A 27,251-nucleotide genomic window follows, 5' to 3' on the forward strand; every position below is an offset into this window, starting at 1 on the left:
GCTAGCTTACTACGTGCGTATTGGTCTGTTAATGGAATAATATGCTTGCTGTGTAGTAAGTAAGCGTTTATAAACAGTAGTGTAGGTAACAATAGTTTAATTATTAATCTTGTTTTCGAGGACTAGGAAATGCCATTAGCTTGTTACACAATAGATTTATCCGGTTAGCTCTTGCTAGTTGTACCCAAGGGAAGGGAAGAAGTAACGTTTGGCTACTGCTGATGGCTAACTAAATGACGAACAGCGAAACGGTGCACTGTGTTGATGTTGGGTCTTCTGAGAGCCCTAAATATTAATTGTCCCAGTCAACAGGTGTTAAAGTATGTGTGTTTAAGGTAAGGAAATATGTTTGTGTCGATCCTTTACGCATTTTGTTTTCAGACAGTAAAAAGGAAGTGGAAGTAGAATCTAGACACATTGGTTTATCCGCCTCTCAATATCTCTGTGCTGTGATTTCATAATCTCAATTGTGTAGGTGTAGTTCTTATTATAATGTAATGACTCTGTAATAGTGCTCAAAAGAACATTTTGTCAGGTTATGTTATAATTCGTACTGTTTTTTTTGTTTAAATAAAGACATTGAACCAACATGACGGACTGGGTTGATTTTATTCTTTGGGGATTATTCCAAGTTCATTTTTACATCCTTGAATTCATGTTAAAAAGTAACATTAATGTAAAAACCTGGTGAGTGGGATTGCTTGGTGTTTCTGTGCTACTGCCAGCGTGAACATCCCTCTTTGCCATCATCTCTTTTTGGCAGGTCCAGCAGAGGACAGTATCATTCAAGCCCAGAAGCAAGAATAGATGCCACATCTGCAGTATCCTTGAACCATCATCAAACCATTTTCTGTTTTGAGTTATTTTTATTAAACTGGAAAAAGTAGCATGCATGCCAGGTTTGAAATTCATAGAGGAATGTGACAGTAAATCACTTTGTTCACCATGTGCCATGCAATACCATGACTATACAAAGGATTCATTATTGACCAGTTGGCTCCCTCCTCTGGCTTATACTGAGAATGATCAGCATTGCAAAGATATTGCACAACCACGTTTTCAATGCGGAAGTGTGTCCCACAAGGCTGTCAAACGTGCTCCCTCTACTGCTCCACGAAGGTTAGTGCATAGGGGCTTAAAGTTGTCAGGCATGTAATTTGGTCGGAATTTAACCAAATCTCTAAGATAGTTTTGAAATTTGATTATTACAGCACTGTACTAAAGATATTTTAGGAAAGAACTTCCCTACTTTTGTCCATATAAGGATTACAAGTACACCTGATGCAGATCAGTATGGGCAGTGCCTGTCATAAGTGTAAATAACACAAACTGCATAGATGCCCAGAGTAAAACACATAATACTTGCAGCTGACTTTAAACTGATGTCCAAATTCATTGTAATGTGCATTAAGTGTTTGTACTCAAGTACTGTCTTGAGGTCCTTCAACAGAGTATTTTTATATTCATGCTCCTTTATATTTTGACTCCACTACATTGCAGCAGGAAATATAATTTATAATCACCTACTTTTATCTGCCAACTATAGTTACTACTTTGCATATTTACATTTAACATGCAAAACATGGTCATTCTCTATTATATAATTTGTCAAAGTGACATTAACATTATATGGAGTTGCTCAGAACCTGTGCAGCCCTTTACAACTGTTAGGTGCTGCTTTCATATTACATAAATAATCATCTAACAATGTAAAGTATATAGTGATAATAGCGTTTTAAAAGAAGCAGTTATAACAACTTCTTTTGCTTATAATACTTATAAGTACATATCTGCTGATAATACCATAGTAATGTGGTGCTTTTTGAATTAGTGTTTTTTTACAATTCTAATTGATTTGAATTGTATTTCTTTAATCCGATCCAGTCTTTAATCCAACTCAATTAAACCTGCAAATTGTCTGCTAATATTGGGTCTTACTGGACAGTGGCTGATGGTTTTGGAAGATAGACAATTACTCCATTGCTACAGGTTCTTTACAGTGGTTTGCTCTTTTAGAGCAGGTGTCACAGTGCAGTGGTGTAATGTTTGTAAGAAGAAAAAGTCAGGTATAACTTTTGGTTTCTACCTCGGCAGTTTATATGCATATATATGTGTGTGTGTACTGTAAATCTAGTGCACGTGTTTGTTTTCCAGAGGCAGAAATTCCTGGAAAGGGTGAGGATTCATGTATCTAGGGGGAGCTCTTGTCTGATGATGTCAGAACCTGACTGTGTGTGTGTGTGCATGTGTGTGTTTTCAGGGATTGGTGGGGAGGCAGGGACGGGGGACCTTTGTAACACAATAAAGTAGGCGAACAAGAATGAAGGAAGAGACAGACAGGCAGATGCAAAGCATAGTTGGAGGGTCAGAATATGTATTTGTTCAATCGGATTTACAATCAGAAAGCCTAAACTGTAACTGAACTCGACTTACTTCAGAAAAACAGCAACCCCATTATATGTATTCAGCCAGTGAGCCGTTGCACCTGAAGCACAAACCACAAAAAAACTTGCTTCTCTAAAACAATTCAGTCACTGTTTGTGAGCATGGGTAACTTTCTCCAAAAACTAAAACCAAGGCAACATGTCTTCAAGGCTGTGTTGCAGGTTTTTTTTTCTTGTTTTTTTAATTTGTTTTGGGGTCTTTTTTGGGATAAAACTTCCCTGCTGACTAGAAAATTGAGATTTTATGGGTCTTTATAAAGTGTGTTAATGAGATTCTGGACAATTCATGATGTAAAAATAACCAGTCCCAATCTACAGTAGCATTTTAACTCTAAAAACCAAAAAATAGACAAAACTGGTAGGAAAAATGCCAAGTCAAGGTGGTTTTGTTTCTATTTCTGGTGCGCAACATAAGAATAAGAATCGTCCATTATTATATGAACAAGAAAAAATATGTGTCTTAGGTTATATTTCCTCTTAAGTTATGCACCAGGATGTTGTTTTGTAATAAAAAATGGGTGACGCAGGGTTGGAGGCATGCTCTCACTGAGAGCCCATTGGAACAGGCCGGCCCATTTCTGTCCACAAGAGAATGTCCTGTTCTTTGGGTGTTTGTTTTGGCTGATGTCAGCCTCTGCCAAGCGTCTTCATCTTTCTTTTATCCTTCCTTTTATCATCCACACACTCTTTCAAGCCTTCCAAGTTCTCATCTACCGTCTTTTACACAGGATTCTTTTCAGGCGGCTCATTTGCAGAAAATAGTAGACAGACGTAGGAATGTTAAGTCACCTAGTATTTGACTCAGAGGACACACCAGAGTTTTGCAGGAGATCTGCGTTTTGTTAAGGTTCTTTCAGCCTCTTCCTGGAACTATCTGGGTGCTAAATTAATTGCTCTTGATCCCACCTCGCGTTGCAATCGGCTTAGTGCTAATCTGGGGTTCTCACAGTGCAGCCAAGTCTCGTCTGGGCAACGCTGCTGCACTGAGCTGTCCACTGCCCTCTTCTCCCAAGGTCCTGACCTCTGGTGACGTCTTTCAGGCTGTCCTTTGCCATACATCCTATTTTTTCACTATCTTTTCCTTCTCTCTTATTGTTAAGCTTTGGGGAAGCTCCATTTGTTTATCGTGAATCAACTCGTCCTTCCTCTGTACAGTTCACCCTTCTACTCACATGATTGCTTTTCCTCCCTCACAGAACTGTCTCCCTAGTTGATCCTCCCTCTCATGCTCGAACCTTTTTCATAATTTCTCTCACGCCCTCTTCTACTGTCTCTTGTTCTCTCCCTCGCTCCATTCCCTTCACCGCTAAGCCTCAGAGATGGCCACATGCTGCCTGCAGTGGCTCTCTCCTGGCCATACCGCTCGCTTTGCTTCTTTTTCTTCTTTTCTCACTTTTTTGTGTTTAGTTTCTCTGCTCTGCTGCTGTTGTTTCCCCTGGCATGATGCCATCGCCTCTGACCATCTGCCTCACTTTCTTTTTTCCCTGTCCCCTCTTTACTGCTTTCCTTTTCCTTTTCTTCTGATGTCAGCGCAGTTAGTAGTGATTTATTATTTTTGTTTGATCACAGGATGACTTTACCTCACATTGCCACTGCTCAAAAACCCTTTGTATCTTTCTCTTTCTTTGTCTTTGCAAGACTTTCTCAGCTCCCCGTGTTTCCGGGAGGTTCTGATTGAAGTGTCTGTGTGCTATTTAAAGAGCCGGGTTGTTTACAGTGCCCTTTAAAATACAGGCTGTCTAGAAACAGGAAGTACCATCGCCCCGAAGCGCAGCAGCACACAGCGTCAGCCAACATGCAGCCACTTCCTCCTCCTCTTCATGGCTGAACAGAGGCTCCAGCAAAACAACCCTCACGCTTATCAGAGAATTATGCACCCCTCCCCTCTGCTGCCCGTCCTCCTGAATGGCGCACATATACAGCAGGCTTTTCACCCCTCCACCATGTCCTATCTCGCTTTCTCCCTTTCTCTTATGCTTACAGCCCCCCCCCACCACCACCAAAACCTCTCCCTCCAAATGTCTGTCTTCACCAGTACAGCATGCCTGAGTAGCTGCCTGGAGATGAAGGAGCTAATTAATTTGATTTAGCCGTTCTCTCTCTCTGGCAGTGGAAAAAACAGCCATCCGTCCCCCCTCCCGCCTCCACACCGTATCAGGCACCCCTCCCAGATGATTTTCCACCTATCCTTTCCAGTCTCCTTTGGCAACGTCCACAACACAAACCCTCTCTTCCTCCTCTCTTTTGCTTTTTTTCGTTCCTGTTACACAACCATATTTTGCCAGCGGTTTATTGCGTATCAAACTGATTGTAAATTGCATGCCAACTGTACTCTCTTGTGTGGCCTACACCCATCTCATTCCTTTTTTTAGCATTTTATCTCTTGTGTGTTCCCGGGGACAGTTTGTGTGACTCAGCAGCGCTTCGCTGCTCACACAAACATGCTTGTTATAGTTCAGTGTGTCTGCTACGGGGACCTGAAGCAGGCCTGTCAGACTTTGCATGATGAAACAACATATCTGTCATCTGATACTTTGATGGATCCACCCATTGAGTTATACATTAAACTAGTCTAGCGCAACAGTGTAACACTACTTGTCAGCCTAACTCTACGAATCCTTCCTGTGCTTTCATCCTGTGTATGAGACACACTCTGAAGTTTGCAGCGTGCAGGTTGTGCACATCTGCTCAGGATAGCCTCTGAGCGGTGTGTGTGTGTGTGTGTGTGTGTGTTTTAGTCCATGTTTTAGTCCATCAGTGCTGTCTTGCAGGCAAGTGGTGGTGGTGCAGTCTTGAACTCAGTAATCCCTCTCCTTAGTCAACTTTAGCTTTTTAAGTTTCTTCTCTGCTGAAGCTTAAAAACATTGTTTCAGATGACACTCAGACGACAGCTGCTGTCAAAATGCAGTTGTTTTTTGTTTTGTTTTTTGCTGTAGTTCTTTGTGCAAAAGGTAACAGAGGACATGGCTAAAGATTTTTCTCTTCCGTTTTCACGTTGTCACAGGATAATTATTCCTTGATGTCAGCATACTGGACATGTTTTCTTGAGGTTACACAATATATTTTTGTGATAGCAGCAGTCTTTGTAATTTTGTGTTTCCCAACTGTTTTGGCTTGTGACGCCTGAAATCAAACTAATGTCTGCTTGCTACGCTTTGTCACCTGTTGCATAAGTCTACTAATCTGTTCAATTAAAGAGCAGAACACTTTAGAAGTAATATTTTTCAGTAAGAGGAAAAGATTGTGGTCAGTCTGGAAATAAACATAACTTTGTGTGGCAGAAATCTGATTTTATTTTCTCATGTTCTAATCTGTCGATCATATCACATCTTCTCAGATTTGTATTTTGAGCCTTTCTTGGGGTCCTCAACCCCCACGTTAGACCGCAAAACATGAGGTTTACATTTGCCCATGTAAGTTACGCACGGTGCATGCATATGAAAAAGGATTTATACAATGAAAAATCCTGGGTAATACACAGAAACATGTGGTCTGTCATGATGCTTGATAACATTTTGTTTTATTTGGTTGCTACTGTCGACATTATTTAAACTTTAAAGGGTAATTGTGCAAAAAGTATTTTGTGACAGAAAGGTATTTCTGCAGTGACCTCTGGATTGAGTTGATTGTTTCAACTCTGCTGCAGCTCTAACCATGCGGTTTGATATGTTTCCACATAAGAAAGGATGTTGAGGCAGAACTCTAATATTTAAATTTTTATTAAATTTTTATTGGCCTGGTTGAAATCCTCTTTACCGGGGCCAAGTTGAAGCCTGGTTGCTTCAAGATCTCTTATAACATTTTATTACACGGGTTTTCTACACTCTGTGGTGTGTCAAGAAAGGATTTTGAGACTTTGTAAAGGAAAATAAACAGAAATGAATGTTTGACATGTCCCTGGCACATAACCATACACAGTGGAATAATACAGCAATACACCCAGGGACCCAACATAACAACATAGAAAAACATGTTGTCCAACCTGTAAAGGTTCCATACTTGATCAATTTACTTCATGATTCATCTGGAACAGATGGAAATGTATCGTGCAGTGGCAAAAAAAAGTAAGTGAGTGCTTTGGAATTGTCTGCATTTATGTCTAAATTTGTGTTAACATGTGGTCAGATCTTCATCTAAGTTACAGCAGTGAATAAACACTATCTATTATAACTAATAACACACATATAGTTGTATTGTTCTTGTCCAAATGGAATACAACATTCAAACAATCACCAAAAGCTAACTGGAGTCAGGATTTATCAAACCTGAAATTCAATCAGTGAAACCAGATTGGAGTTAGAGAAACTTTCACCTATAGAAAAAAAGAACACAGAATTTGCTATTCACTAGAAACATCTGCCTGGCAGAAAAGATCTCAGAGGACTCGTGATCAAAAAAACCACTAATTTGCATAACGTTGGAAATTGAGAAAAAAAAAACACATCTCAAAGACTTAAGAAATTCATCAGTCCACAGTCTGAAAAACTGTCTGTATTTTGACACAATTCATTGCTGTGGCTGCTCTCCCTGGAAGAGGGCACTCAGCTCAGATGACTCCAAAGACAACACAGAATAATCAGTGATGTAAAGAACCCCAGAGTAACAGCTAAAGGCTTAAAGAAATCATCTGAGATTTGACCAGTTGCTAAATCCAAATCCAATCCAAACCAATGTTTTTCCACCTGCATTGTGAATGTTTAATGGCTGTGTTCAATAAAGACACTAAAGATTATAACCAATTAATGTAGAAAACCAAGTGATTCCAAAGGGACCACATACTTTTTCTTGTCACATTAATAGGAATTGCACATTTTAACAGATACAAATTAAAGGATATCAGTCGTTTTTTTGCCAGGGTTGTGACAACATAACATCTCAGCACTAACATATGTGGAAATAGTGAAAAATGATTTTAACTCTGTGCTGCAAACTTTTCTCAATCCATGTGCAGGGTACCTCAGCCTCTTTCAATAGAACTTAGAATTTAATCTTTTCTGTGAATAGGTATTTAGTTGTGTATACAGCCTACATTTTGATTACTATCAATTTAACAGGTGTATCTAATCATAAGTGAAGTTTTATGGAGTTCATTGGTATGTAAGGTCTGTTGCTCTGAATAGCGATTTGCTTGAAGTGTCTCTTCTGCAGTGAAAGTTCATCTTAAGGGAACTGTTTATTGAGTGGATTTTCTGTTCCATGTTGTTGGGTTACTGCCCTCAGATTATTTTTGTAAACAGCAGAGAAGTGTTAGCTAAGGACATGCTCCAACACGCTCATCCCTCTTTGTTTCTGGGGAGGTTTTATCAAGTTATTCGTTGTACCGCCCCTGCGTCTGTAAGACAGTGCTGAGGGCTTACTAACCCATGCGTCTGTGTGCGTGTCTGGAGACAAATGTAAACATTTGTCATGCTTATCTGCACATGTACTTGCAGAGAATGTATGTGCTGTGGGTTCATTCTACCTCTCTGTCCTCACATTTCTGCGTGCAGGCCACAGAAACAGGAATCGCTCCGTCGTTCTTGTAAACCCACGACTTCCACTTTAAGAAACCACTGACATTTGAACTCCTTGAACGTCGTTTGACTTCCCACTTTGATCTCTGTCCAAGTCAGCTGGAGAGCAGGTTAGTCATCCCTTCACTGAGATCACTGAGGATGTTTACTAATGCTTCAGCATGCCTCAGGATATATTCACACATGTACAAGTAGGAATACAGCATGATTTTATGAAGAAAACAAACATTAAATACAGTAGACTCATAAACTAGTGCTGATCAACTGTTGTCTTTATACCAACAATCTGCGGAATGAATATATTTCATACTTGATGTACATGGCAGTCAAAGCTTGTATGTTAACACATTTAGTGCCTAGTTGAACTACGACCAAAACAGCCAGCAGACTGGATGTGTGACGCACTTTGGAAACTGACAGTAATGGTCAAGTTTCCCTTCTTTATCAGATATAAGATGGGTGACTCACTCAGATCTTTCACTGCAACCGCAAAGCACATTTAATAGTCTCACGTGGAGCTGTTGAAATGTGAAGAGTGAAGGTATTAAAGTTACCCAGTGGAATTTTCATTGTAAGCAAATTTTGGTTTTCATTCAAGTTCATGGTTTCTCCTTAAAGCAACTGTAATCTGTGTTTTTATACCAATGGTTAAAATGACTGTGTACTGTGAATGTGGTCGCCCCCAGTGATGAACCAACAGAGAATTATAACCTGACTCAGCAGCAACTGACTATAAAGCTCTTTGCTACCTTTTAGCAGTTTTTAGACAAAAAAATCTCCCGTTACGCTTCGTACCCAAGCAACAAAGAAACTTTTCGACTAGCAGGTGAACATCGTAGAGCATATAACCACATATGCATTACTGCCCTGAACTCCAGTGCATGTGTATATGCCTTTTTTTACACATCCTGGTAGAGCACAAAAAACAAACAATATGGGGACCTGTTCATCAAAATGTTGCACCACTAGTTGTCAAAAACTCCACAGGGCACCTTTAACTGCAGCAGTTACTCAGTGGTGTGTGAATGTGTTGGTATAAGTTGCTAGTTACTCTTCCTTCAAAGATGTTGAGGAGGTTGTTTTTGCTCCTCCACACAGGCGACAGCCAGAGCCGGGGGCACATTGTTTTCAGGTTGTCTGTCCATCCCATTCTCTCAGTAACGCCTTGATGGAACTTCTTCAAATTTGATATAAAGATTCACTTGGACTCAAGGATGAACTGATTAGTTTTTGTTGGTCAAAGGTCAAGGTCGATGTGACCTCACAAAAAACTTTTTAGCCATTACTGAAGACTGAAGATACACAACAATTACGACAAAATTTCACACAAATCGTAAAATTTTTTTTTTGACTCTGGATACACAGGGATGTAATCTGAAGCTAGTCTAAGTAGCTGAGACATACAACCGCGAGGCGATAATTCTGGTTTTATTATTATCGTCATTTGTGATCTTGACGAAAAGATCCGTTTTTGGACCACATCTTGTATATAAAAATAAGACGCATTTAAGTGAGCCAATGAAGGCTCTTTACTGGGTTCAACTTTTTCCTTTTTTTCTTTTTTCTGGCTTTAAACATCAAAAGTCTTGATGAGCTAATGGTTTGAATTTTCCACCAAGATGGCTTCCTTAGTTCTTCATCTTTGTGTGTTCAGATGTGTGTGTCGCTTGGTAGCACAGCATGAAAAGCTATGATCACGTTTCGCCAAACATCCATGAATAGGGACGGCTGGACGACGGGGGTGTCTCTGAATACAGAGTTGGTGGCTGGCTGCAGTCACGGGACAATGCCAGCACACATGTGTGGACCGAGCGGCCGCACTCCTGGAACACACACACACACACACACTATTGTCTTTGCCAACGGGCAATCTGCTTCACACACACGGCCTCACTTTCGCTTCTCCATCTTTTCACGCAGGCTTAATTTTACTTAAAGTTATAATTCTACTGTCCCATCCTGAAGCCGCTCACAACTGCTGTCATGTGTCCCGTCCACACACACCCAGCATGCCTAGAAAACGTGCAGGAGTGCATGAGAGAGGACGGGGGGGGGGGGGGGAGAAAAAAAAAGTTCGTCCAACTCGAAGAGCCAAAGAGGTCACAGGAACAACACCCAATCCCAGAGCGGTTCCCATGGAGACAAGTGTGGCAGCATACAATGAGGGTGAGAGAGTGATGAAAGAGAGGGAGAGAGGGAAAGGGCAGGGGAAGAGTAGGAGGAGGGTGGGTTGTTGGCGTCAAGGTTCAGTTGGTGGGTACTGGGGGGGGTGGCAGCTCCACTCAAAAGGACAGTGGGAAGTATGATGCTGTTGTAGCATAACAGCACTAGAACATTCTTCCACCCCTCCTCTCATTTTTCTGCCTTCGTGTTCCAGCTGAGAGAATACCTCCTGATCTAAGGCCGCCAAGTGGTTCATGGCCGACAGAGGGAGAACAGAGATATGTGGAATTTCCACTGACCATGACGTGCGTGGCCGAGAGCAACCAGAACGACGACAGTTGTTGTTGTGAGACATTTTGCATGGATACGGACGAATCAGAAGTGATACCCAGCTGCAGGCCTTGATGGCGGTGCGGTGGCGCTATTGTTTTGGTGAGGGGAGGGCGGCGTTTAAGCACTGCCAAACAAAACGGAAGCTTGTCACTAGTAGTTTGAGTTTAGCCACATGTGTCAGACACAGATACACACGCTGACCCAAAAGCAGTTAATTGACATGTCCGGCATCATGGCTGATAGCACTTGAACCCTTTTAGCTGAGGGCATGAACAATCGAAGAGTGTCCCTGCCCCAGTTTCTGTCCCTGTCTATCCACCTTTAGCCCCTTTTCTCTTTTAAGGAGGCACTCCACTGATTTTACACGTGAAGATCACTTTACTTGTCATGGGGAATACTACTCAGCCTCTGAAAACAGTTGTATAATGGCTGGAGGGTGCTTTCTAAAGCCTGAGATAGTAAGCTCATGTTCTGAGGACCATTTCGGGATCACTGTGTTGGCACAGTAGCAAAGAGGTTCGGCAAAAGACTTGATCACCAAATTTCCAACTTGTAAGCTGCGATTTGCGATACAAGATAATTTCTTCCGCTGAAAACGTTGACACGTATTGAACGCCCGACGCCATGCTCATGCATTAGCAAGCAAATTTACTTGCAGTTTGCAAAGCGACAAAGATTTGTGTAATGTGACGCCACCACCATGTGCGATATGTGTGTAAACAGACAACCAGTCAAGATGGAGGACAGAATTATTGTCTTGGTGACAACTTTCCAAAGTTGTAAAGTCCTTACTTATAGCACTATAAACCACTGTGCAGTATTTCGGCCTTCAGATCCATGGATTCATGTGTCAGACCGGCCTTCCTGGACCGTATTTACTTGTTTCGCCAGTACTTGAGGGGACCCGCCCCCACCCCCACCACCACAGCCTGTTGCGTTGATTTCACACAGTGCTATTTTCGATGATGCCCTTCAGAGTTGCAAACTAAGGACATGGAGTTTGAAAGATGTGGACATTTGCCAGGCAGGGAGAGTCTAGTGAAAGATGCTATGGAGTTGCATCATGGGAAATGTAGGATGCTGTGTTTTTGGAGTTTGGCCCATACGAAGGACTTTAAGTCACGATATCTCGGCCTCTGCTGCATCGATTTTGACGATTCTTTTTTTAATCACACTCTTGCAAGCCCCCAAACTTAATCAAAGTACAGAGCGAAATCGCTGGAGTACCCCTTTAATTCCTCCATTTTTCCCTCAACTTCACTTGTTTCACAGAGTGCTCCCATCCGCCATTTGACTGCCGCCAGTTTGTCCTCTCTCTGTCTGACTTTCTCGCTGTCTCCCTCGCTCACACTCCTCTCACTCCCTCACTGTCTGTCTGTCTGTCCGTCCTTGTGCCCAGGTTTTTTGAGTTGGCGTGGTTCCTGTTTGTTTTCAGCCATTTTGGGGACTTGCAGTGCTCGTAACAAACTGCTTAAATGGCGTCCTCTTGCTTGCTTGCTCTCCCACTCTGTCTCCCTCTGCCTCTCCCTCCCTCTCCCTATCGCTGGGCTTTGTGTATATAAAGTAGTGTGTATGTGTGTGTGTGTTTGTGTGTGTATGTGTATGTGTGTGTAGAGAGAGAGAGAGAGAGAGAGGGAACAACACTTCCAAATAAAAAGAAGATTGGATTCAGTGGGGAGGGAGGGGTGGGGGGGGGGTGGAAGGGGGGTCACTTGCTGGAAAAAAAAAAAAGAGCAAAAACAGTAAGAATCGTGTGTCAGAGGCAAAAACTGGAGTGAGAGGAGAGAGAGAGAGCAAGAAAAGGGGGAGTGAGTGAGGGAGAGCAAGCAAGTTCGAGTGTGAGAATCGCTCCTGCCCTCTGTCTTCACACACTGCTGCCTGTATGTGTGTGTGTGTGTGTGTGTGTGTGTGTGTGTGTGTGTGTGTGTGTGCGTGTGTGTGTGTGTGTGCACCGCCTCTCCCTGCGCTCACTCTCTCTCTCCCTCTCTCTCTGTCTCTCTCTCTCTCTCTCTCTCTCTCACACACACACTCAGACGTGCGCATACACAGACCAAGGGGGAGAGAGAGAGAGAGAGAGAGAGGGAGAGAGGGAGTGTGAGGGGAGAAAACACATCGCAGCAGAGATGCAGCAGGAGGTTTTCCGAGGTACGTTTTCTTGTATGCTTGCCTTCCTGAGAGACAGACAGAGAGAATAAGAGGAAGAGAGGCTGAAATCTGTTGTTTTCCTGCTTGTTTTTCTGCTTCACTCCGCTGCTGTGGCGGTGGTTGCTTCGCGCGTGAAGAGGAGGAAAAGGTTTTTAATTTACCGTGCGTGTGCTGGGGCGTGAGTGTTGGTGGGTGTGTGTATTTATGCAGTGTGTGTTTGTGGTAGCGTATTTGTGTGTGTGTGTGCCTGTGCTGGGTCTGTCTGTGTATGTGTGTGTGTGTGTGTGTGTGTGTGCCAGTAACAGGCCTTGTCTCCCTCATCCTCCCCTCTGTCGCTGGCGCACCACGCAGTTCTTTTTCAAGAGCGATGACTCGTTTTGAGATTGTGATGAAACTTTTAATTTATCGAAGCCTCTTGCTTCTCTGTGATTCACCGCAGACGAGGGGTGGCCTGCACACGTCAGAACGGGCATTAAACATGATGTGAGCTTTGTTGTTGGGGTCTTAACATGGTGGGCCAGTCTGCCACCCCTGCCCATCAACTTACGAGCAACATTAGAGGAAGTGCTTTGGGAGGAAAAACTTGGATGCAGGCGACCGTAAACATCTCTAGTTCCACCGACTGGTTCTGTCTCTTATTTCAGTTTTGGGCCGCCCAGTTTGTCCTCCATTTTACCAGCCTGTTGTTTTGCTGGAGGTTGTCTCTCGTAGAGCAGCAGAGGGCATATTGATGTCACCAACCCCGTTGTTGCTGCCCTAAGCCTCACTTTTTTTTTCCAAAACAACAGAGCATCTGCTGCCAACTACTCCACATTCCTGGTTTCCATGGATGCCAAGCCAAGCCCCCGTGCTCAATGTATGGAAAATATGATCTACACTGCCACAGGGGTAGGGGTCATAGGTCAGACAATAGGAAGTGTAGTTTCATGCTGCGATGTGCTGCTATGATGTTGTCAAAGTGGTAGCATGCAAGTCTTGCAGCTTGCAGGATGGAGCTGCTCGGCTTTGTTTACATTATGCAGCTTTTTTTTTTTTTTTTTTTTTTTAAACACCACAACATAAAAGACGTTGATGTACCACAGAGTAGTCGCGTTCAGGAAAATGTGGCAGCGTTTCATTTTCTCTGGCCTACCGTAGTTACACTTGCAGTTTATGGTGACCGTTGTAACATGGCACTCTGGCTCAGCCTTACTAACACTCGAATGTTCCTTGGTTCTTTTAGATGGAGAACTCCAATGGGGCTATCACGTCCCCTTCAACTGGGACTGCGCGTGAAATTGAAAATGATTTTGGGGAAATTATCTCAAAAAGGTCATTGGTATCACGTTACTGCTCTCCGGGGGTACTTTTTTTTGTCCTTCCAGCCTCCTACTATGATTCTGTTGCAGCGAGCAGAATTATGGGAATTACGTGCTGGGTTGAGAGCTAACAGACCGTGGAGGGAATGGCGTTCTAGACATGGGCAGGTTCGCTGGTGCGTGGAGCGGCATGCAGAAACACCACGATACGACAGTTTACACGTGGGGAGGGAGAGAAGAAGGGGCACGCAGTCAGTCATGCTGAGGGGGATCAGAAAGACAAGGAAGCCATGAAATGTGAACATGGAAGAGATGTGTTTGAAGTTACCCCGACCTCCCCCCTGCTCACCACCACAACCACCACCACCACCTCCACTCAACCACTCCCCAGCCCATACCAACTTCCTTTCCCCTTACCTCCTCCCTCCTTATGGCTGGCTCCACTACGCTCTCTTGGCCGGGGGGTTGTGGAGAGTTCAGTAGCTGTTCTTGCTAACGATGCCCACCACCCACCCACCCACACCCTCATACACACACATCCACCCTCCTCTTCATAGACCAACTGCTGCTCTGATAGTTGGGCCCCTCTGGCTGCCCCTCCCTGGGGAGAAAGCCCAACCGACACCTTCCTCTTCCCACATGCTCCTTGCCGCTGGCTCACCGGCTGGAACACCGAGGCCTCCCACATTCCGCCTAGCAGGCACTCCCCTTAACCCCTCACACACACACACACACACACACACACACACACACACACTCACTCACACACACAATGACGGCGCATCACTGTTGAAGATAATTTTGGTTCATTACAACTTGATTCTTATTTCTGTAGTTATGGGCATCATTCCTATCAGTGATATGCACTCAGGAAGCCTAATTGCTGAGATCTCTGAGTGCAGTGACATTGCTAAAAAAGAAGGGTGAAGAAGAAATACACAAATTACAGACCGACTTCCTGGTTCAGCCCTAACCTGCAGGTACTTCAGGCACCAGTGTATTCTAGCTTTGTGCACATGCAGGTTTCCTGTGCAGTGAGTGATAGTTACCAACATTTCAGTAGCATTCACTGTCATTCTTACAAAGTGGTTTAGATCATCTTTAAACACATTTACAACCTGTCTGATCGTCTATCAGATCAGTTGCTTTATTCCTAAATCGCAGCAATTACTTTTGGTGAACTAAAACTGTGAAAATAAGACCCAAGTTGTAGTTGTGATGAGAAACGGCAGGAGCACTGGGACAAGCAGAGATGACTTGATCATTTTAGCTGCACTAGATTAAAGAAATTTAATTGAGGCTTTGCTACAAATGTCATCTGTTTACATTCATATTGCACTGTGGAAGTAAATTAATTGCACAAACAAAACAAAAAAATTTATCATCATACCTTTTGTCCTCAGTTATAAAAAGTATTGAGCCAAAGGAAGGAATTTTCTTTGAGATGGAAGATGGCCTAAAGAAAGCATGGCTATTGAGTCCTAACAGCTATCTGTCTGTTAGCACAAGTACCAGTTTGAGTGGAATAAACAGATTGCTCAACGGCTGGTTCAAGGCCTTGAGCTGGCGTACCAGCCAAACTCCTCTGCCGTCGGGCCTTATGTTATGCAAAGCCACTTTAGCAGTGATGTTCCTGGTAACTGATTGTCCTTTTAAATTTTGTGAATTACTAACTAATGGCTTCCAAGGTCATAGAGTCATTCACGTTTTTAAGATGCTAATGGAAACGTATCTCAAAGTCAATTGGTAAAACCTTTGCTATTTTGAATTGGTCTAAAAGTTCGAGCAGACAAAAGGTTAGGATTATTGAGCCAAACAGCTCTTCTAATTTCCCCGATGTTAATTGGTTTTAAAAGTTAAACAGCGCTGAGAGAGGGAGACTAATCTGCAGGTTTGTGGTATTTCTAATGATTTCACATTGAAAAAGCCAAATTCTCAAAATTCCCAAAAGCTGATGGTGTTTATTTTTGCCTCACATTTGTCATTTGATATGGAAAACAAATTAAATCAGTACATGGATAAAAGTGTGCCGCTGTTCCGTCTGCCTGTCAGCGAGGAGCCTCTATTATATGAATGCCAATGTGTTTGGTGTAATGTGTTTTATGTTTACGTGAGTCTAGTTAGTAATTTGTCCTGCACCAGCTGAGCACCTGTTCGTGCTGTGTGGTTTTGTATTGCCGCAAGCCTAAATAGATGAACACTTCATAGGCCGACCAGCATGTTTGTTTGTGCAGAACATCCTGTTGCAGAGAGGTGTGGGAAAAGGGTTCCTGTTTATTTTGATTTTGCTTGAGGGTCCTTACCACGTTCACGGTCACATTTGTTTGCGTGCCGAATGGGTTTGAGTTATCGGCAAGGATGTATATGTGTTCATGTGCATATCCACTCATCCTCACCAATAAGGAAGCGATAATAGCACGGATCTGCACGTCCTGTGTGACTGTGCACAGATTTCTGTGTATAAGTAAACCCAGTACATAAAAAGCGAAATAAAAGCTGCCTGTCACAGTCAGACAGCATGTCGTGCATGCTCTGCTTGTGCAGCGGCTGTGTGCGTCACAGGGAGATAAAGAAAAAGAGCGAGGGGGCGTCATACGCATTTTCCTGTCCGCGGCGCAAGCGTCAGATGAGATGGTGAAATTTTTAGCCTTAGCACTGTCTCTCAGCGTGTCCGCCCACTTGTAGCAGGCTGGCGCTTGCCATAAGGGATTTCCTGCACAACATCTATCGCTCAGCAAATGTGAGTGACAATGAAGGCCTGATTTAATACAGAGAAACAAAATATGGCAGGCCTGGGGGAGGCAGGATTGTGTATCCCTGTTTCTTCTCACAGACCATCTTGAATAGGCATGAACTGGTGGGGCAAACTCCCTGGTTTCTTCTCTCTGCACAGAAAAGTAGGAGCCACTGCTCACACTGTGTCATTACTTGACAGGTCTGTTTTCCTTGCGTTGACTACACTTCCACCTGTACCCTCTGTCTCAGTGCTGTGGTGCACTCAGAGTCACCTTTTGGTTTTGAATGTCATTTACAAGTGTGCCCATCCATGTTGAACTACTTTGTTTATTCCTGTCTGTGTTGCCTGTGGCATGTATGAGCGTATGTACAGTACCGTGCACACATGCATGTTGGTTTGTATGTTTGCTGGTCGCTTTTGTGCGTGTTAGTGTCTGCCTGGGCTCCTGTCTGTCTGACAGTGCAGTGTGTCTGACTGTTCCTGTTTCACCCCCCCCCCCCCCCCCCCCTCCACTCCTCCTCTTCCTCTCTCATTCTCTCTGTCTCTTGCTCTCTCACTAACCCTCACTCTTTCTCTCTCTCCCTTTTTCTATCACCCTTTCACTCTACCTCATCCTCACCCTCTCTCGCTCTCTCTTGCTCTCTCTCGCTCTCTCTCTCTCTCCCTCCTCTTCCCTCTGCAATAACAGTGCTGACCTAGTTTCTGCCTGTTCAGGGCTGCCTGTGGAATTTTACAGCGGCCTGCCTTCCTGGCTGCTTTGCTGCTTGAAAACGCAGGCAGAAAAGCATGACTGAGGATTTTTCTTCTTGTCGCATCATTATGGCCTTATACTGTCTCAGTTCTTCACCCTAATCTGCCGGCCTAAACAAATGGAACCATTTTGAATAAAGTAATAACAGAAAATTGCCTGTCGCACGTGTATCTGCAGCTATTTTATGTACAGAGAAATTGCAGGACTGCCTCCACCACCATGGCTGCTGAATTAGAATGGAAATGAGAATAGCCCGCCGCTCATCTTCTACAGCTTAGCCGAGATTGTACCGGATGCAGAGGGGGGGGAAAACACCCTTCTCTGTGCACATGCATGCAATCTCCCTCCCTCCCCACCCACACCCCCACCTTCGCCTTCACAAATAAATGGTTAGAGTCATGCCCGGCAAATACTAGCCACTGCCAGGAATGGCTAACAAGGCTTCTGCTCAAATAGCAAGAGAGTGGGACTATTTTTATGTGCGTTAGGGCCATGGATCTAAGTCAACACTCTATTCTGAGGGAATCTTGATTAAATCTGAACGCCTTCCAATTAGGCATAGGGAATGTTGTGTCACAGCCGAGAGAGATGGATCTCTGGAATGCCTTTCTGAAGGCTTGGCTGTGGCACGCTGAAATCTAAACCAGCACTGCCGCAGATTCATTCCTTCCCCCTACCCTCTCCCTCCTTTCACTCACCATTCCTGGCTGAGCTGTTGGAGTTCAGCATTGCTGGGGCATTTAGTTTTCTTTGCCGTTTCTCTAAAGTGTTCCGTGAGCACCATGACTGCTTCTGCAAAAGCTTTGGGTGTAGTGTTAATTTTCGCTATCTATCAATGTACGTTCATGTATTGCACATTTGCCTTAAGGTGTTTGTAGTGCTGACATATTCTTTTTGATCTCTCTTTCAGATTTCGGGGGCTGGTCATGGTGTCCGGTGAGAAGGTGTGGGACCCCCTCCGTGCGGGCCTTATTCAGTCACATCTGAGTGAACAGCACCTGGCTACTGGGCTAACTCCCCTCTGCAAACTCACACATACTACAACTGAGGACCAGAGTCAGCGGCCGCTACCTTTGTCTTCCCCGCCACTGTCATTAGTGGCTCTAGACACCCTTCACGCAGCTCAGGCCTCCTCGCCTTTACACCTGCCTGTCAATTTGTACAGCTCGAAAAAGATCGAAGGACTGCACAGACCTGCCCAGTGTCTTGGGGTGGCCTCTCAGCCTGAAGAAGAGGAGGAGGAAGGGGAAGCTGAGCAGTTGGAGATGAAGGGTAAAAGGCATGGAGGCCGGGGAGAGGCCATGATGGAGGACAGGTTGGAGGACATGGCTGATGGACCTAAAAACGCAAAAATCACCCTAAGCTTCCCACTAAGCGCTGCCCCGCTCCCAGCCTCCCTGACATCTCCAAATCACTGTCGTAGCTCCTCCTCGTCCTCCCCTTCCCCCCACCGGCGGCGGCCATCCTCCAAGAGCTCAGATGAGGGATCGCTGTGGAAACTGGATGCGACTATGGATGTAAAGCACAGACCTTTCAAGCCCCCAAGGCATGATAGCTCTCCGTCCTCTTCACCCTCCTCCTCCTCATCTCCCATGACTGTTCATGCACTTATCAGGAAGGATATAAAATCTCCACCTCCTCTCAAGTGCTCCAAACTCAATCCAGAGACTCAGTTTCAGAGGTCGCCCCCAAGATCCTCCAGCGGCTCTTTAGGGGGCTGTTATGGCGGAGATGGATGGGATGAGAGGCACAGGGTGGCCAACGGTACAGCCTCACCCTCTCAAACTGCCCAGATCCTCTTCAGCCTGGGCACATCAGCCTATCAGAGGGGTGGAGATGCAGAGAGGAGAGAAAAAATAACAGGAAGACCAGCTGGGAAAGTGGGAAGCCCTCATGGACCAAGCCTTCACCCACCCACTCTCCACCTCCCTCCCCCTTTACCACCACCTCCTCCTCCCCCATCTGAGGGTCTTACTGCACCCCCTCACTCATCCTCCTATTCCCCTACTGACAGCCTGAAGCCTGAGCTGATTTGCGGGGTGTGCCATCGGCTTTTCAGCTCGGCCTCCTCCCTCACAGTCCACATGCGGCTGCATCGTGGCAGCCGTGCCCTCAGTTGCCGTTACTGTGGCAAAGTCTTCATCCACAGCAAGAGACTGCAATCCCATGAGGCATCCTGCAAGGTGCCAGGCCTACCCTCCAACAGCCTGGGCCCTCCTCCTCTCACTGTGCAGCCGAAGGAGGAGCCGCTGGAGGAGGGCGAGGTGAGAGTGGAGGGGGGAATGATTGTGGGAGAAACAGACATCAGTAAGGCGCGGCCAGGGAAGAAAGCACGGAGCCTCCTGGCGCGTATCCAAGGTGATGATGCAGCAGCTACAGAGTTACTGGCGGGTGATGAGAACCATTTTGTGAAGGTGGTAGATGGCAATGTCATTTACTTCTGCTCTGTGTGTGAGCGTTCCTACATGACCCTATCCAGCCTGAAGCGTCACTCTAATGTGCACTCATGGCGTCGCAAATATCCGTGCCATTATTGCGACAAAGTCTTTGCCCTGGCTGAGTATCGTACAAAGCATGAAGTGTGGCACACGGGAGAGCGGCGCTACCAGTGCATCTTCTGCTGGGACGCCTTCGCCACCTACTACAATCTCAAAACGCACCAGAAGACCATTCATGGAATTAACCCCAGCCTCATCTCCAGTGAAAAGACAGCCAATGGGGGTTATAAGCAGAAAGCTAATGCCCTCAAGCTCTACCGCCTTCTCCCCATGCGCTCCCAGAAGAGACCCTACAAGACCTACAGTGACAGTTTGCATAATGGCCTGCTACTGCCACCAACTGAAACACCTCCTCTCTCCCTGCCTGGCCTGGGCTGCGCTCTGGGGCCTGGGGACCTACAAAGCCTCATCAGTGGAGCCCACCCTCAGAGCGTTAAGCCTGACCCAGATGCCTTCCCAGATGACTTCCCTGTTTCTGTGACTGCTGAACACGGGGACCTCTCCCCACTTACATCCCTCCCCCAGACAGACATGCCCCAAGTTAAGAAACATGAGAGTGAAGCGTTAGAGTTAGAGCAGGGCAGAGGTAGTGGCAGCTTCAAAATGTCCAGTAGCAACAAAACCAAAACTTCCAAGACTGGTAAAGGCACAGAAACAAGCATGCCCTCTGTGATAACATATGGACATTCAAAACCCTCCGTCATAGTTCATGGAACAGCAGTGTCATCATCTGTCATTGTGCATAGCAACCAGGTCACTTCTGGGAGTGAAAAAAGCCCAATGAGCAGTCCATCCTCTGAAACCAGCAACAGTCAGACTTCACATAAGGGCAGCCCCAGGCCAATAAAAAAGCAAAGGGATAGTGCAGATAATCATAGAAAAAGATCAAGAGACAGTTCAGACATTGGAGAGGAGGGTTCAAGAGGTGGACAGGACACAGAGACAGGCAGATTATTTCACAAATCACGCAAGTCCCACAGCAAGAGTGACATCGCTAACACGAAGCAGCTGTCAGCATCTGTAGGGTCACAGGTCAAAGAGGCAGGGCCGCTGTGCCAGATCACTGTACGTATTGGTGAGGAAGCCATAGTAAAGCGCAGCATCTCTGAGACAGACCTGAGGAGAGACAAGGGCCTTTCTCCCCCAAAAACCAAGCGGAGTGAAACATCGTCTGTGCGGGAAGCCAAGGAACCACGGCACTCCCACTCCCACCATCATCACCATAAACATCGCCTCCATCGCAGAGCCAGCATGGAAGTAGACGATGATAAGGAAGGAGACTGTGAGGAAGAGGTCAAGAAAAAGACCTCCAAATCTCCTGATGAAGTGAGGGAGTACTACTTCCGTCAGGAGGTGCGTGAGCAGGAGAGTGACCATGACATCGAGGATAATTTATGGCGGCCTTACTACTCCTACAAGCCTAAGAGAAAGGCCCAAGCACATCTGCAGAGGGTCAAGAGCTGGCAGAGGAAACTCAAGTACAAGCGCTCTATCCGGCTCAAGAGGAGGACAGAGAGGCTCAAGAACCGTGTGAATAAAGACACAGAGAAATCACAAGATGAGGAGGAGGATGGGAAGATTGAGGAGACCCCAAAACTGTCAAACGCTAACAGAAACAAGGGAGAGGGGAAGAAGAAAGATTATCTCTCTACCCCTTTGAAGGAGAAAAACAAAGATGCAGAAGATCAGGTTAAGGAGGCCCATCATGAGGTCTCCACCCTTCCTCTGCACTCTCCAAAGCCTCCTCTGTCTACCTCAGTGGCTCCCACGGGAATAAAGAGGCGGCCTTGGACTAATGGGAATGCAGCAGAGTGTGGTACATGTGGCCGCTGGTTCTCAAGCCCTAGGAAGCGAGACAAACACGAGCTGAGCCATCTGCTGGAGTTTGTATGCCTCTTCTGCCGAGCTACTTTCCCCTCAAGGGATAAGTTGGAAGACCACCAGAGAGCCCAGCATCCCAAACCTACTGAGGGACCCACTGTACCCCCTAAAGTGGCTCTTGGCGAACAAGTTGAAGGGGTCGGGATAAAATCTGTGCCAGAGATTGCAAAGTACGATGAAGAAAAAGGGGGGCAAGTGGGCTTAGTTGGGAGTAATTCTAGTCCAAGTCGCCTCAGCAGAAGAGCATTATCACGGCACACCTGTCCACAGTGTCATAAAGTGTGCAAGACATCTTCAGCACTAACTCGCCATATCCGACGCCATGAGTTAAGCAGTTCCCCAGAAAGAGAAAAGGAAGATAAAGCGTCAGAGCCAAAAACAACAGAGACAGTTGTTAACGCTGTTAGCAGAGACCTAGAGACTGAAAAAGGACAGGTTCCCAGTGCGCTCTCTGTTTCAGTTATCAGCTACTCAACTCCAGACCCACCCAGCAGCGGCGACTGTTTGGCATCACAGCAGCATGAAGACCATCTCAGTGAACTGACAGGTGAACATCAGATGTCAGAATCCACTGACAAACCCAAACTAACAGAGCTCACACATCCAGCTCCAGAGAGAGAGCCCAGCCCACAAAGTGCAGACCCTCCATTAGAAAGTCCGGTCAATCTTACGCCCACTAAACATGACTTCACACCTGCCGCGCCCTCTACTCTCCAGAGTGTGCTGGTCATGAATGGACCTGAATGTCTGGACTACCGCACCCCCAGCAAAAAGCACCTAGACAGCCAGATCCACAGAATACCCAGCCCTGTGCACGTCGTGGCATCCACCAACACCTCTCCAAATGTGCCCATGACGTCACAGACCAGAATAACCACTGCTGCTCCTCCTGTTTCCATGACAACAGCTCCCAGCTCTGAGGGGGGATTCATGAAACGGGATGGGGTCATTATGGACAGGGAGAGGCAGGGTGGGGGTGGTATATTTCTACACACAGGTTATGAGGAACCACCTCTGGTCCAAGACCTCAGAGTTCCAACCCTGTCCAGGAGTCCCTCTCCCAATGAAGCACAAGACCTGACCATGTCCTCTATACTAGCTCGAGAGAGGGAGATAGAGAGGCAAAGGGAAAAAGAGAGGGAGCTCGAGAGACAGAGAGAAAGGGAGAGGGACAAAGAAATGGAGAGAGAGAGGGAAAAAGAGATAGAGAGGGCCCAGCAAATGAGTAGAGTTGCTCATGCCCCGGAGGAGCAGATTGCGCTGTTGGTCCCTAAAGAGGAGCCCTTGAGTCCTGTGCCGTCCCCCCAGCACATCCCCACTCAAACCACTATTAATGGACCCTCCTCACACAGGCACACCCCCAAGTCCCCCTGTCGGTCCCCCTCAACTATCGGACTGTTAGCTCAAGCCAACCGCCAGGTTCACTCCAGTTCACAAGGACTCGACAGGCTCACACTGCCCACTGGAGCAGCTGGTGCCGGTGACCGCCCCTCTGCCCACGCTCTCCTTCTCCCCCGTGCCCCTCAACCACCTGAGCCAGAGCACCAGGACACTGTTTCTTCCAGAGATTCCCAGCGGGGGGACACCACCCCAGTGGGCTACTCTGCCCAGGATTATCCCCTGCCCCTTATTGTGCCGGACAGCTACCGCTCTGGTAAGAAGCAGGAGGAAAACCTGCTAATGTCCTCCTATCCTGCTGGAGCTCTTCCCTTCGGCCCACTGGGAAAAGTGATGGTCCCTAACGGCGGGGACCTGGCCAAGCTGCCGTTTTATCCGGACCCTTACCAGCTGCTCTATGGCCCCCAGCTGCTGGCCTACCCCTACAACTTAGCAGCTCTTCCTGTGGCTCTGAATATGATGGCACCTGGGGGAGACAAGGTGGAGCCTCTGCCTTTCCTCCCAGCCATCTTCAACTACGCTGCCACTGCTGGGCCTTACATGGGTGCAGCCCCACACCCCCTTGTGGCAAATCCCAGCCTGTACAGCAGCAGCAGTGGCAGCAGCAAGAAGCAACGAGATAGCAGCAGCAGCAAACCGTAGGACAACAGAAGCACTATGAGGAATATATTTCAAAGGGGACGGCCTTGCCTGTTGGAGATGAGCGGGAGGTGTGCGTGCTCACTGGGTCACTGACTACACCCGTACAGTACCCCTGCCTCTCCTTTATTCAGTAGAGATCAGAGCTAGGCATTAAATCAGGAGTAGGTGTGAAGGGAGGAGAAGGAGCAAAGAAACGGGGAGGATAGGCTGACATTATAGTGATGTATCATTACTCCCCTCTCTTTACTCCCGCTCACCTTCCTCCGTTTCTCCTGTTTTGCTGTAGTGTGTCGTAGTTCTAGAGCTTGATTAATCTTCCTCTCTGAATCATTATATTATCTATAATATAAAAATAAGAACTGCTAACAGGGTGTGTGTTGTGTGAAAAATTAGTTCAGTCTGCTTCCCTTTATAGTCACCGCATAACGAGGATAAACGCTCTTCAGGGAAGGCTTGGGTGGGCAACGATAAGAGATGAGACAGAGGAGTCCTCACTCAACACAGATGGAGGCGGAGCATTAAGCAACTCAAACCTTGCATATGTTTGTTTGTGAGAATGAGGAAGCAGGTGTAGCCTGCTGCGTTAAACTGTCCATGAGAGTTATATATGAGCATGTACATGCACACGTATGTAGGGATTTGTGCATGCAGAGGTGGGCTTAAGCAGGTATTAATGCATATGTATGAAAGTGTGTGTGTGTGTGTGTGTGAGTGTGTGCATGAATGGCTAGATCATTCCGTGTCAGACGCACACAGCATTCCTACTCTAGTTGGAATAGCTACTGTAGGTCAATGTATAGAAGTGCATTTAGAAGTGATTCCTCATATCCAAATCATTAAGAAGTCAATTCTATGGCTGAACGCGAGTCTATGACAATGACAGATCATCTGAGCTTCTCATGTCTCAACTAACTGTGTGACTTTGCGGCCAGATGACACTGTAGGATCTGTATAGCATTCACCATAGTTTATACCTTATGTGCACAACACAGAAAAGTAGTGGTCACTTAAAGGGGACACTTGTAGCTGCTTTGGATATGTAGCTGGCCACTGGGTAAGAATTGAAGGCTGGTAGACCATTGCACTTCCGTTTTTCATCTCATTTCCTTCACGTTAAAAAGAAAAAACGAAAAGAATAAAAAACCAGTCAGCCTTCACCTTGCGTAGCTTTTACCTCTTTGATTGGAAGAGGAAAAGGCTCCATTTCCTAAGCCAGGAAGAAGAAAGCGACAGCAAGGAAAGAAAAAGAAAAAATGGATTCAGGGTATTGAGTTATTTCTGGATAGGAAAAGAAATATATGGGCACAAAACTTTTGGACTCTGAGTGAGAAGGCCCCACGGAAATGATTTGGGGAACAAAAAAAAAGTGTTCCTGCTCCCCAACTGAGGGGACATTGGAAATAGTCTGAACTATTTCCCCTCCTGCCCTGTGTCATTTACTAAGTGGTAGGAAAAGGCTGAGCTAAGCAGCCAAAGTGGCGGCCGAAACTCCCCAGATGCCCTCCTGGGGGCCCTTTTGTTATGTGTAATGTTATCTCTATATGTTTGTTTTGTTAAACTATGTTGTTGTTTATGTTGTTTAGCCCTCTTACCAGACGGAAGTGGCTTCAGTGAAAAGGGGGAGTAAACTTAAAAATATGAATGTAAATTTAGTCATGAGGTTAATGAAGTACAGCTGCATTAATGGTAGAGTTGGTTTCAGTTTCTTTTTGTTTCTGTTTTGACACAAATAACCTGTTAAAGAACCGTATAACGTCTGGTATACATATATACAGTAGTCCTAGGAACATGTCAGTAAACTTGGGTTCTGTATCCACAAAGCATGAGCAACACTTGCTTCCTAACCGTTTATATCCTCAGCAAATCTGGCATTGTGCGCACAGCTTTTGTTTCTGTTTCCTCTTATATTTTCTGGCCTTTTAATCTTCCATATCTCTGTTAATATTTTTTATTTTTTATTTTTATTAATTATAGACCACAGTTTGGAGAAGATCCACAAGACTAGCTGCCACATTTACATCTCACAGTCACTACTTAGGAGCTGTTTAATTCTCCCTCTTCCCTCAAGCATACACTCACGCACTGCACCTCTGAATGAAGGACATATGTTTTGGCGTGTGTGTGTATGTGCGTGTGTGTGTGTAACGGTACTGGGGCGCCTTTTGGATCGGGCAGGAGTGTTAAAACACAGCGTGACCAACTGAAAGGGCACACAAGCGTCCCTTTGGGTGTGGTTACAAGCCTTTTGCATATGTGTGAGTGTATGTTTCTGTGTGTACAACAGCGAGTGAGTGCGTGAATAAGAAAACCAAAATAAATCTGCCTAAGCAGCATATCCCTCGGCAGTATATGGGGCACCTGTTTTTTGTTTTTTTTTTGTTTGTTTGTTTTTTGTTTTTTTTTGACACTTTTCTGTGGGTTAGTTTCAGTGTAAAAAAGCCTTGCTGTCTCCAATACACTATCTCAAGCCATTCCTGTAGATGGACATGTTTGTGTTTTTTGGACCATTTCTTATGCCATAGTTTGCCATCACGGTTATCATACAGACCAAAAGCATGCAAATCGACGTATTGTAGTGACTGGACTGGAATCTGGTGGTAATATACAACTATTTACTGTATGTTTTAGTTTAAATGAATGTGCCTCTGCTTTGATATTTAAATAATTATCTATAGTAAGATGTGGATCTGCCAGATTTCAACTGTTAAGGTGCCTTGTTATGGCATAAGAAATTTGAATAGCAAATGAACGTTTTCTTGAGAAATGACAGTAAGATTTGGAGATAGATTTCATGGCTTTGTTTGCTATGAAGCTGTTCATAGATGTAGGGGTGTGGCTAAACTGTTTTGGTATCGTGTACATGTCTAGGGTAATACTGTGCCATATAGAGCCCACAAAATATGTTAATGTTATTTTTAAAAGATGTTTTAATGTTGCCTGATGACTTTGTCTTTAGATTTGATACAAAGGCTTGTAGCCACAGCTCTCCCAAAGTCTGTAGTCTCCTTTTCCGACATTCTCCTTGTTCTCTCTCTCTCCTCTTGTTTCCGTCTCCCTTTCTTTCTCTTTGCTGCAATCAAACAAAATAAAGTATTAACCTGATGACCCAATGAAATCAGCTCTAGTTTGGTCTCATGTTTTTTTTTTAATTGTCTCTGTTTATCTTTACTGTTGATTCACATTTCTTAATATGAACCACATGCTACAAAACTGGCAGATTCCTACTTTGACATGGTTTGAATTCCGTAGAGAAATGTGCATTTAACATTTTGTAAAAAAAAAAGCAGAACAATGGTGGAGATCATTTGCACTTCTTTGAAGCACACAGCCAGCCAGTTAATAGCTTCTCTGTTTCCACTGGTGTGTTTTTTTTTTGTATCATTTGTGATGCATTCCATCCTGTTTTCTTTTATGTAATAATAACAACAGCACACATTCATGTTTTCTC

General features: G+C 45.2%; 1 protein-coding gene across 4 annotated transcripts; it reads left to right on the forward strand.

Moving 5' to 3' along the window:
• The first annotated feature begins 682 nt into the window (after positions 1-682).
• On the forward strand, positions 683-26,921 carry zbtb4 (zinc finger and BTB domain containing 4). 4 transcript variants are annotated; one of them, XM_071460033.1, is made up of 3 exons: positions 683-821; positions 977-1,119; positions 18,295-26,921. In XM_071460033.1, exon 3 carries the CDS (start codon positions 18,311-18,313, stop codon positions 23,801-23,803), a length of 5,493 nt encoding a protein of 1,830 aa, XP_071316134.1. In that variant the 5' UTR covers positions 683-821; positions 977-1,119; positions 18,295-18,310; the 3' UTR covers positions 23,804-26,921. The 4 variants fall into 4 exon arrangements, with proteins under 4 accessions (XP_071316134.1, XP_071316132.1, XP_071316131.1 ...); XM_071460031.1 differs by lacking the exons at positions 683-821; positions 977-1,119 and adding an exon at positions 7,672-8,067; XM_071460030.1 differs by lacking the exons at positions 683-821; positions 977-1,119 and adding an exon at positions 12,444-12,598.
• Positions 26,922-27,251: the final 330 nt, after the last annotated feature.

This window comes from Trachinotus anak, unplaced genomic scaffold, assembly GCF_046630095.1.
Source record: "Trachinotus anak isolate AG129_WGS33_773 ecotype Australia unplaced genomic scaffold, CSIRO_AGI_Tana_v1 ptg000023l, whole genome shotgun sequence".
Lineage (NCBI taxonomy): Eukaryota > Metazoa > Chordata > Actinopteri > Carangiformes > Carangidae > Trachinotus > Trachinotus anak.